The sequence below is a fragment of the Rhinoraja longicauda genome, chromosome 19 (assembly GCF_053455715.1).
Source record: "Rhinoraja longicauda isolate Sanriku21f chromosome 19, sRhiLon1.1, whole genome shotgun sequence".
Lineage (NCBI taxonomy): Eukaryota > Metazoa > Chordata > Chondrichthyes > Rajiformes > Arhynchobatidae > Rhinoraja > Rhinoraja longicauda.
In genome coordinates this window covers 2,733,827-2,745,976 of record NC_135971.1, presented here as the reverse complement: position 1 = coordinate 2,745,976, position 12,150 = coordinate 2,733,827, and the positions used below count along the sequence as shown (strand labels likewise).

The 12,150-nt window shown below is 49.2% G+C and overlaps 1 protein-coding gene across 1 annotated transcript in view; it reads left to right on the top strand.

Moving 5' to 3' along the window:
• Positions 1 to 11,735, top strand: part of LOC144603008 (zinc-binding protein A33-like) — an 852,507-nt gene extending 840,772 nt beyond the window's left edge. Inside the window, 2 exon segments of the mRNA XM_078416133.1 lie at positions 9,959 to 10,243; positions 10,246 to 11,735. Of these exon segments, the coding sequence (XP_078272259.1) occupies positions 9,959 to 10,243; positions 10,246 to 10,490 (530 nt within the window). The 3' untranslated portion in view covers positions 10,491 to 11,735.
• Positions 11,736 to 12,150: the final 415 nt, after the last annotated feature.

Here is a 12,150-nt window from a genome sequence, read left to right as displayed (position 1 = left end):
GGTCCTGTCACATTGACCACATGGGAACCATTGACGCCGCTAGGACTGGGATGAAGGTTGTACTGATGGAGCCGTCATGGTCTGATTACAAAGCAGAACCGTGAAGGGAACGGTGTCTGGATGACTATCCGAGACCTGTGGACTTTGGCACCGGGCGAATGTGGTCATGCAGTTACCACAGGGGTCCACAATCATTGTGGGGGAAATGGGCTCCAAGTCGTCAGGCAGTGGTCCCAGTGCGGGGGAAAGAGGGATCAGTTCCATTGGGTTGGGTTCACATGAATCACCCTGACACCAGTGTCTGGGTGAATCACAAGACTGTGAATGTAGATGAAGCTTTGATCTGAATAGTTGTGGGGATGCGGTATAAACAGAAGCGTCACCTCCAACGTTGTCTTTTCATGACTAGCCCGAATTGAAGGCCCTCTGTCCCAGTCTACAAGGGTAACCCATGAGTATCTAATTGCCCGTCACTGTAAACCTCCATCCCGCCGCTCTGTCCGCTGGGAGAGCGAGGTTCCACGTGTGCGTGTCGGGATGCACCACATTGCAAACCGCTGCTGCCACCCCATGGAAGGGAGGACCAACAATCAGTGGCGTAGTCCGGCATGGACCATGTTGGGGCATCATCTAGACCAAGTGGTTGGCTCCCCCTACCCGTCCCAGATTTCATCCTTGGGAATTATATTTAAACTTACATTTGTAGCCCACGTGAGGATATATATTGTTACAGATATATACACTATATATGCTGATACATAAACTGGTATATATGTATATATATATATGTGTATATGTAAAGGTATATGTATGAGTATGTGTGTATATGTGTGTGTGTGTATGTGTGTGTATGTGTGTGTCTGTACGTGTATGTGTATGTGTGTATGAGTGTATGTGTGTATGTTTGTGTGTGTGTGTGTGTGTATGTGTGCATGTATATATACAAAATAATATATATATAAATAAATTTACGTTTTAATGTTATACATATATATATACTGATGTCACGGCGGGAGGTTGCTCGGGCAGCTGTGATGTGTGTGTGTGTCTGTCGCTGTCTGATTCACTGTCACTGTCGCTGTCTGATTCACTGTCACTGTCACTGTCGCTGTCTGATTCACTGTCACTGTCTGATTCACTGTCACTGTCTGACTGTCACTGTCTGATTCACTGTCACTGTCTGATTCACTGTCGCTGTCTGATTCACTGTCGCTGTCTGATTCACTGTCACTGTCTGATTCACTGTCGCTGTCACTGTCTGATTCACTGTCACTGTCTGATTCACTGTCACTGTCTGATTCACTGTCACTGTCTGATTCACTGTCACTGTCTGATTCACTGTCACTGTCTGATTCACTGTCACTGTCTGATTCACTGTCACATTCACTGTCACTGTCTGATTCACTGTCACTGATTCACTGTCACTACCTGATTCACTGTCACTGTCTGATTCACTGTCGTTGACTGATTCACTGTCACTGACTGATTCACGGTCGCTGTCTGATTCACGGTCGCTGTCTGATTCACTGTCGCTGTCTGATTCAATGTCGCTGTCTGATTCACTGTCACTGTCTGATTCACTGTCACTGTCTGATTCACTGTCACATTCACTGTCACTGTCTGATTCACTGTCACTGTCTGATTCACTGTCACTTTCTGATTCACTGTCACTGTCACATTCACTGTCACTCTCACTGTCTGATTCACTGTATCTGTTTGATTCACTGTCACTGTCACTGTCTGATTCACTGTCACTGTCTGATTCACTGTCACTGTCACTGTCTGATTCACTGTCACTGTCTGATCCACTGTCACTGTCTGATTCCCTGTCACTGTCTGATTCACTGTCGCTGTCTGATTCAATGTCGGTGTCTGATTCACTGTCACTGTCTGATTCACTGTCACTGTCTGATTCACTGTCACTGTCTGATTCACTGTCACTGTCTGATTCACTGTCGCTGTCTGATCCACTGTCACTGTCTGATTCACTGTCACAGTCACTGTCACCGTCTGATTCACTGTCACTGTCTGATTCACTGTCACTGTCTGATTCACTGTCACTGTCACTGTCTGATTCTCTGTCTTCACTCTGCAGATGAGATCTTCCCTGGCGTTCCTGACTGGGTCCTGCCGCTGGTCCTCACCATTTGTCTTCTCATTGCCGCCAACGCTGCTGTGTTTTATTGGAACGTGAAACAAAGCAGACGCATTAAAGGTACGTTAAACAACAGCGTGAGTTGCGGGTCAGGAAATCCCTGATTCCCAGTGTAACTTCAGTGGGAAACCAGAGCACTCTCCGCAGGCTCTGACCTTCCAGCGATAATTGTTGCCTCTGGCCCTGGAGAGAGTATCAGTGGCCCGGGAGGTGGGGGAATGGGGTAAACGGGCAGACATCTGTGACATCTGTGTGTGCATGAGGCGGTGCCGTGGGGGGAAGATTTAACTGGACACAGAGTCACTTGCACTTGTCTCTGTTTCCTGTGTTTGATCTCCACCGCGGGAGACAGAGCACAGGTGAGATGATCACGTGGGTGGACATCTCTGTGCAGTTCCCCGTTGTCAACCTGAGCTTTCCTTCACTTGTCCCTTTCATTGCGTGTCCCGTCCCAGCGTGAGCTCTCCCTCGCTCTCCTGCACTGATCTAATGAGGCTGAGCAGAGGCCGGGCAACCGCCCGCCTTTGAATCCGGCATCTCGCAGCCTGCCAGACTCAACATTGTCCCCAACCGTTTCACACAATGATCACCGTGATCACAGGTTCCCGCAGCGACTGTCAGTCGTGGGCGAGACATTGAAACATCCCCGGACCCACAGTGTATTTACTCACCTGATCCGTTCCTCGTCATTCCCCTCTCCTGCCCTTCACATGTTCCACACCATTTGTTTTCCCTCCTTTATTTGCCGCTACACTTGTCTCACACCTGTCACCATCTGACATTGTCCAGGCTGATGAGACCCTGCCAACCTGAACCGGGAATCCTGTTCCTCTCTGCAGCTGCCTGACCCGCGTGGAACTTCCCTCATTGTGCTGCACTTATTTCCAGCCTTGTTTTGATTGCCCCCTGACTCTGATCTTCATTGTCTCTGATGCTCGTTGTTCCAATGTAACACTGGTTTCTCCCTCCAGAGCTGGAACGGCGCAAATCCACCGTAGAACATGGTAAGAATTTAGTATAGAAATATTCACAAAAGAGAAGGAATGGTAGAATTGATATCTCACAGCGCCAGAGACATGGGTTCGATCCTGACCTCGGGTGCTGTCTGTGTGGAGTTTGCATGTTCTCCCTGTGATCGGTGTCCTCCGGGTGCTCCGGTTTCCTCCCACATCCCGAAGACGTGCGGGTTTGTGCGTTAATTTCAGTAATGCCGATGGAGTACAAGCCCCAATCAGCATCACTGGTGCCGAAGTGCAAGTGGTTGTGAGCCTCATGTATCTCGGTGTTAATATTCCCAGTGATCTGTTGTGGATCAGGCAGAGTGAAGCAACAACCAAGATGCCACCCAATGTCTACTTGTTTAGGAGACTGAGGAAATTCAGCAGGTCCAGCCGATATCACAAGAAATTGCTGAGAAATGTGGATGTAGCCCAGTCCATCACACACACACACCACACTCCCCACCATTGTAGATGTAGCCCAGTCCATCACACACACCACACTCCCCACCATTGTAGATGTAGCCCAGTCCATCACACACACCACACTCCCCACCATTGTAGATGTAGCCCAGTCCATCACACACACCACACTCCCCACCATTGTGGATGTAGCCCAGTCCATCACACACACCACACTCCCCACCATTGTAGATGTAGCCCAGTCCATCACACACACCACACTCCCCACCATTGTAGATGTAGGGATATCATCTTTCCTATAACATGGTGGACAGAACTGAACACAATATTCTAAATGCGGTCTCACCACGCCTTGTACAACTGCAACATGACCTCCCAACTTCTATACTCAATACGGTGACTGATGAAGGGCAAAGTGCGAAAAGCCTTTTTGACCGCCTTATCGACCTGCGACTCCACTTTCAAGGAACCATGCACCTTCACTCCTAGATCCCTCTGCTCTACAACATTCCCCAGAAGCCTACCATTTACGGTGTAGGTCCTGCCTTGTTAGATGTCCCAAAATGCAACACCTCACACTTCTCTGTATTAAATTCCATCAACCATTCCTCCGCCCACCTGGCCAATCGATCCAGATCCTGCTGCAATCTTTCACACCAATCTTCACTATCTGCAAAACCACTCACTTTTGTAAATCAGCTAACATTGCCATGTATGTTCTGATCCAAATCATTGCTGTAAATGGCAAACAGTAACAGGCCCAGCACCGAACCCTGGGGCACACCACTTAGTCACAGGCCTCCAGTCTGAGAAACAACCTTCCACCATCACCCTCTGCTTCCTTCCATGGAGCCAATTTGCTCTCCATCAGCTATCTCTCATTGGATCCCATGCGATCTAACCCTTCCAGAGCAGCCTACCATGCGGCACCTTGTCGAATGCCTTACTGAAATCCATGGATACAACATCTACAGCTCTGCCCTCATCAACCTTTTCGGTCAAAAATCTTAATCGGATTTGTGTGTGAGAGAGCGAGGGGGAGAGAGTGGGTGAAGACAGAGGGGGAGAGAGGTGGTGGGAATGAGAGAGGGAGGGAGGGAGAGAGAGAGAGAGGGAGGCAGAGCGAGAGGGGGAGGGTGTGAGAGGGGGGAGAAAGAGAGGGGGGAGGAGATGGGGTGGGAGAGAGAGGGAGGGAATGAGAGGGGGAGAGTGAGAGGGGGAGAGGTGGGGGAAAGTGAGAGAGGGAGGGGAGAGAGAGAGAGGAGAGCGAGATAGAGGGAGGGAGGGAGGGTGTTGTGGGAGAGAGGAGGGGGAGTGAGAGAGGGCGGGAGAGAGTGAGAGGGGGAAAGAGAGGGGGGAGAGAGAGAGGGTGGATATAGAGGGATGGGGAGAGAGAGAGAGGGGACATTGAGAGTGGAGAGATGAGAGAGGGGGAGGGATGGGGGAGAGTGAGGGGGTGGTGAGAGGAGATGTGGGATAAAGAAGGGCGAGGGTGGATGAGAGGGGGAGAGGGGGTGAGGGGGGGGAGAGAGAGGGGTTGGACATAGAGGGGGGAGAGAAAGAGGGGCGGATTGGATTCATAGAATTTTCTTCAGTCTTGTTTGTTGTTTCTGTTTTCAGAGTGGAGAGGATACGTGGCCACCAAGGTAAGATCTTGATTACGTGAGAGTCAGTGTGTGTGTGTGTGTATATACGCGTGTGTGTATGTTTATTCGTGTGTGTGCCTGAGTGTGAGAGAGGGGACTGTGTGTGTGTGTGTGCGCGAGCGTGTGAGTGTGTGTGTGTGCGCGTGTGCGAGTGTATGTGCGTGTGGTGATGATATTGAGATTACCCGTCTGAGAGCCCTAAACTTAAGTCAAGACTTTCAGTCTTATCTGCTATAAGCACCTACAAGTGTTCTCACTATAAGGGGGTTACACTGCATCAACCTATATCTCAAAGACTGACTTATTTCACTGCTGTGCTCACTGATGAAGGGGTTAGGTGTCAATAATCACTATCACAGCCGCGGGTCGTCCCTCCCCAACCAAGGCGCGGTCACTTCCAGCTAACGACGCAGAATAAACACAGTTATAGTTTTAATTGAAGCACGTTTAATACTGAGGAGTAATTTTAACGGAGGTCATAGTTACAAAGGATTTCCAAAACTCAAGTATAATTTCTAACAATTGAGGATAACATATCAATGAGCAGCCGAGGAACAAGCAGTTCATCAGTTATCATGGGTGACTTTATCTACATATATTTTGGGCACTAAATTGGTAACAACACAGAGGAGGATTTTCATAGAATGTATACGGGATGGGTTTCTAAGCCAATATGTAGAGGAACCAACTGGAGGGCTGCCATCCTAGACTGGGTATTGGCATGAGGAAGGATTCCTAATTGAGGAAGGACAATTCTTGCTATTGAGGGAGTGCAGCGTAGGTCACCAGGTTAATTCCGGGATGGCGGACTGACATTATGAAAGAATGGGTCGACTGGGCCTGTATTCACTGGAATTTAGAAGGATGAGAGGGATCTTATAGAAACATATACAATTCTTAAGGGATTGGACAGGCTAGATACAGAAAAAATGTTCCGCATGTTGGGGGAGTCCAGAACCAGGGTTACATTTTAAGATAAGGGGGTCGGCCATGTGGGACTGAGATAAGCACAAAACATTTTCACCCAGAGAGTTGTCAATCTGTGGAATTCTCTGCCACAGAAGGCAAGTGGAGGCTCAATTCACTGGATGTTTTCAAAAGAGAGTTAGATAGAGCTCTGAGGGCTAACGGAATCAAGGGACATGGGGAGAAAGCAGGAACGGGGGTACAGATTCTGATGATCAACCATGATCATATTGAATGGCGGTGCTGGCTCGAAGGGCTGATGAAAATTTTCTGTTTCTATGATTAGATTCCTAACTTGCTGAACAACAAACATCTTGAAACCCGGCAGTTACTGTGCTAAAAATCTGAGTTTAGCTAAAAGCATTTGGACCTGAGGAGTGAACAAGCCTTTGGCTTGGAAAGTGTGCGTGTGTTCGTGTGCGTGTGTATGTGTGCGTGTCTGTGCATGTGTGTGTCTTTGTATCTGTGTGTGTGTGTGCATAAGTGTGTGTGTGTGTATGTGTGCATACGTGTGTGTGTATGTATGTGTGTCTGTATGTGTTTTGTGTGTGTGTCTATGTATGTGTGTGTGCGTATGTGTGTATGTGTGTGAGTCTGTGAATAAGTGTGCGTGTGTATTTGTTTGTGTTTTGTTTGTGTGTCTGTGTATGTGTGTGTGTGAATGTGTTTATTTCACAAAATGCTGGAGTAACTCAGCAGGTCAGATTGAAGAAGGGTCTCGATCCGGAACGTCACCCATTCCTTCTCTCCTGAGATGCTGCCTGACCTGCTGAGTTACTCCAGCATTTTGTGAAATAAATACCTTCGATTTGTACCAGCATCTGCAGTTATTTTCTTACACTGCTGTGTGAATGTGTTTATGAGTGTGCGTGTGTGTATATGTTTGTATATGTGTGTGTGTGTTTATGTGTGCGTGTTTGTGTGTGTGTCTGTGTGTGTGTGTGAGTGTGTGAATGAGTGTGCATGTGTATATGTTTGTGTCTGTGTATGTAGGTGTGTGAATGTGTTTATGATTGTGCGTGTGTGTATATGTTTGTCTATGTGTGACTGTGTGTGTGTGCATATGTACACACACGCGCACACACACACGCGCACACACACACACATGTTTATGTATGTTACGAGTATTTTGCTGCACCTTTGTACCGGGGGAGCAGAGGGGAGCATGAGAATGAAGCAGCGTCCCGACCTGAACGTGTTCTGTCATTTCCTTACACATGTGCTGCCTGACCCACGGACTTCCTCCAGCAGTTTATTTTTTATTTCTCACCGTTCACCCGGTTCCCCTCCACTTCCACGCTGATTAGGAAATGCCGGGAAACATGTTTTTGTCCGTGGGATGTTGGCGGGCGGGAAATCCGCCTGCACCACCACCCCTGGCATCACATCCCAGGTACCAAACCGTGGAAAATATTTGCCCCGCACATATCCTTTAAACTTTGCCCCTCTCACCTTGAAGCCATGCCCTCTCGTATTTCGCCCTGGGTTCCGACTGTCCCCTCGTTCTATGCCTGTCATAATTTTAACAAATTCTCTCACAACTACCTCTTCTGACAGCTCGTTCCATATACCCATCATCCTTTGTGTAAAAGAGTTCCCTCTCAGGTTACTATTAAATCTCCCCCCCCCCCCCCTGACTTTAAACCTATGGTTGTTGATTCCCCTATTCTGGAGAAGAGACTCTGTGCTTTTACCCGATCTATTCCTCTCACGATAATGTACATCTCTATAAGATCACCGCTCATCCTCCTGCACTACGAGGAATAAAGTCCTAGCCTGCTCACGTCCGAGCAACATCCTCGTAAATCTTATCTGTAGCCTTTACAAACTGACAGCATATTTCCTGTAACATGGTGCCCAGAACTGAACACAATGTGGCATCACCAACGTCTCATATATCCACAACGTGACATCCCAACTTCGATACTCAATACTCTGACTGATGGAGACCATTGTGCCGAAACCTTATATGAACACATTATCTACCTGTGACTCCACTTTCAAGGAACTATGTTACTGCACTCCTATATTAAATTTGTATCTAATCCTGTATTAAATACCATCAACCATTCCTCAGCCCACCTGCCCAACCGAACAAGATCCTGCTGCAATTTTTGACAACCGTCTTCACTATCCACAATACCGCCCACTTTTGTGTCACCTGCAAACTTGCTAATCATGCCATGTACATTCTCATCCAGATCACTGATATAAGCACGGAACCGTGAGGCACGACACTGGTCACAGACCTCCAGTCCGAAAAACAACCTTCCCTCATCACCCTCTGCTTCCCTCCATGAAGCCAATTTTCTATCCAATTAGCTATCTTTTCTTGGATCCCATGCGCTCCACCCTCCCTCCGGTTCTACATTTCTCACCACATCTTTAATTCTTATCAGAATCCATCATTCTCATCCCTTTGGCTTCAGCACATCACCTCCAGCCTCGGTTCCCATCTCCACCCTTCTCTCCCGCCAACTGATCGTTCTACCAATCACCCCCCCCCCCCCCACTCACCTGAACCCACCTGTCTTGCTCCACTACCTCCCCTCACCTACACACAGATGCTGCTCTGCCCAACTTACACACGCACAGAGAGAGCATTACGAGTTTTGCCCGGTGTATACACACCGATGAGCCAAAACATTATGACCACTGACAGGTGAAGTGAATAACGTTGATCATCTTGGTGCAATGGTGGGATATATTAGGCAGTGTATGGACGCGTGTGTGTATGTACACAAACACAGACAGGCACACACACACACTCTCTCACACACGCACACACACACTCTCATGCCAGTTGCACACACACAGACACACACACTCTAACACACACTCACACACTCTCTCTCACACGCACTCTCATACCAGTTGCACACACACAGACACACACTCTAACACACACTCTAACACACACTCACACACTCTCTCTCACACGTACTCTCATACCAGTTGCACACACAGACACAAACACTGTAACACACACTCACACACACACTCATAGACACACACTCTCTCACACACACACACACTCTGAGAAACACTCACTCACACACACTCACACTCTCATGCACACACACTCTAACATACACTCTCACACACACACTTACAGACAAACACTCCCTCACGCACACTCACATACACACACATACACTCACACACTCTAACACACTCACACACTCTCTCACACACACACTAACACACACATGTGCACACACACACACACACACACTCTAACACACACTCTAACACACTCACACTCTCTCACACACACACTAACACACACATGTGCACACACTCACACACACACTCTAACACACACACTCTAACACACTCACACTCTCTCACACACATACACACACACACACATGTATATGTATGTTACGAGTATTTTGCTGCACCTCTGTGTCCCGGGGGAGCAGAGGGGAGCATGAGAATGAAGCAGCGTCCCGACCTGAACGTGTTCTGTCATTTCCTTACACATGTGCTGCCTGACCCGCGGACTTCCTCCAGCAGTTTGTTTTTATTTCTCACCGTTCACCCGGTTCCCCTCCACTTCCGCCCCGATTAGGAAACGCCGGGAAACATGTTTTTGTCCGTGGGATGTTGGCGGGGGGGCGGGAAATCCCCGGGATATCGTCCAGTTGTCCGCCCGCCTGTGCCCGAGGCCGAGCGGCCTCTCCCCCGGTCCCGGGGCCGCGCTGCCCGAGTCTCCCCCCGACCCCCCCCCCCCCGGGGACTCTCTGATTCTCTGCTTCTCCCCCCAGTCTCCGTCACCCTGGATGTGGAAACAGCGCATCCGCTGCTCGAGGTGTCTGAGGATCGGAAGAGGGTGAGATGGACCGGGACAGAGAGGAGTCTCCCTGACACCGGGAAGAGGTTTACAGGCTGGCCGTGTGTGCTGGGATCGGAGGGATTCACATCGGGGAGACATTACTGGGAGGTGGAGGTGGCGGGGAGTCGGCGCTGGAGTCTGGGAGTCGCCGCAGAGTCTGTGGACAGGATGGGACGGGTCACACTGACACCGGAGACTGGAGTCTGGAGCATCGGGCGGTGGGTGACGGGTTTGTTGCATTCACCTCCCCTCCATCCCCTCTCCCCGCCCGTCCCATCCCCGGGAGGGTGGGAGTTTATCTCAGTTACGAGTCCGGGACAGTTTCATTTTACGACGCGGCCACCAAGTCCCATCTCTACACCTTCACTGGGAACAAATTCACGGAGAAACTTTATCCTTTCTTTTGGACTTTGGACGACGACAAGTGGATGACAATCTGCTCCGGTTCCGCTCCGGGTGTGTAAAAGTGTCGGGTCCCGGGACCGGCGTCAGGAGCGGTGCTCAGGGGCTGTGGGGCAGAAACCCGGTGGACAACAGGTCGGCGCTGAACGGCTCCCATTTAACCCCCAAATTCCAATAGACAACAGGTGCAGGAGGAGGCCATTCGGCCCTTCCAGCCAGCACCGCCATTCACTGTGATCATGGCTGATCATTCATAATCAGTACCCCGTTCCTGCCTTCTCCCCATACCCCCTGACTCCGCTATCCTTAAGAGCTCTATCTAGCTCTCTCTTGAATGCATATAGAGAACTGGCTTCCACTGCCTTCTGAGGCAGAGAATTCCACAGATTTGCCACCCTCTGACTGAAAAAGATTTCCTCGTGTCCGTTCTAAATGGCCTACCCCTTATTGTTAAACTGTGGCCCCTGGTTCTGGACTCCCCCAACATTGGGAATATGTTTCCTGCCTCCAACGTGCCCAAACCCTTAATAATCTTGTATGTTTCGATAAGATCCCCCCCTCATCCTTCTAAATTCCAGTGTATACAAGCCTAGACGCTCCAGTCTTTCAACATATGACAGTCCCGCCATTTCGGGGATTAACCTAGTAAACCTACGCTGTACGCCCTCAATAGCAAGAATATCCTTCCTCAAATTTGGAGTCCAAAACTGCACACAGTACTCCAGTTGCGGTCTCACTAGGGCCCTGTACAACTGCAGAAGGACCTCTTGGCTCCTATACTCAACTCCTCTTGTTATGAAGGCCAACACTGTGGGGAGAGCAGTAACACAAAACTCAATTGGTCGGACAGGGCAGGCAGCAGGCGAAATATAACAATATTTAAAAACATTTAGACAGGTGCATGGATAGGAAAGGTTCAGAGGGCTATGGGGCACATGGGGGCAGGTGGGACTAGTGTAGATGAGGCACCGTGGTCGGTATGGACGAGGTGGGCCGAAGGGCCTGTTTCCCTGCTGAGAGTGTGTGTATTGGGCACCTGGTACTGTGTCACCCCGTTTGGAGAGACGATCCCAATGAAATCAGACTGCTGGAGTAACTCAGCGGGTCAGGCAGCATCTGTGGAGAACATGGATAGGTGACGTTTCACAGAGTGCTGGAGTAACTCAGCGGGTCAGGCAGCATCTGTGGAGAACATGGATAGGTGTTATTTACACGTTACAGTAAAACCTTTGGAGGAAGGGATTATTCGGTGGAGCGAATATATTTACAGGACGGTTGGAACGATGACGTCACATAACATCGACAAATGAACCGAATAACAAGGATTACATGATTTGTTTTGTAATTTTCACCAATGAATCTCTGTGCTAACAATAAACGGGGCTCTACAGATCATGTGCCTTGCGCTTGGCTTTATAAACACACAGACACTTGTGGTTAGACGGGTTTGCGCATGGAATGTGCTGGTTCCACCGGTTGCTCCGGTTTCCTCCCCCACACTCCAGAGATACAGGTTTGTAGGTTAATCGGCCCCTCTGTAAATTGCCCCTCGTGTGTCGGGAGTGGATGAGAAAGTGCAATGACATTGTACATGTGTGAACGGGCGATCGATGGGCATCGTGTACTCGGTGGGCCAGAGGGCCTGTTTCCGTGCTGTATCTCTTAACTAAAGAAAGGTAAACATTACCAAAGTTGGGACAATCTTCTCAACGCTCGGTTGCC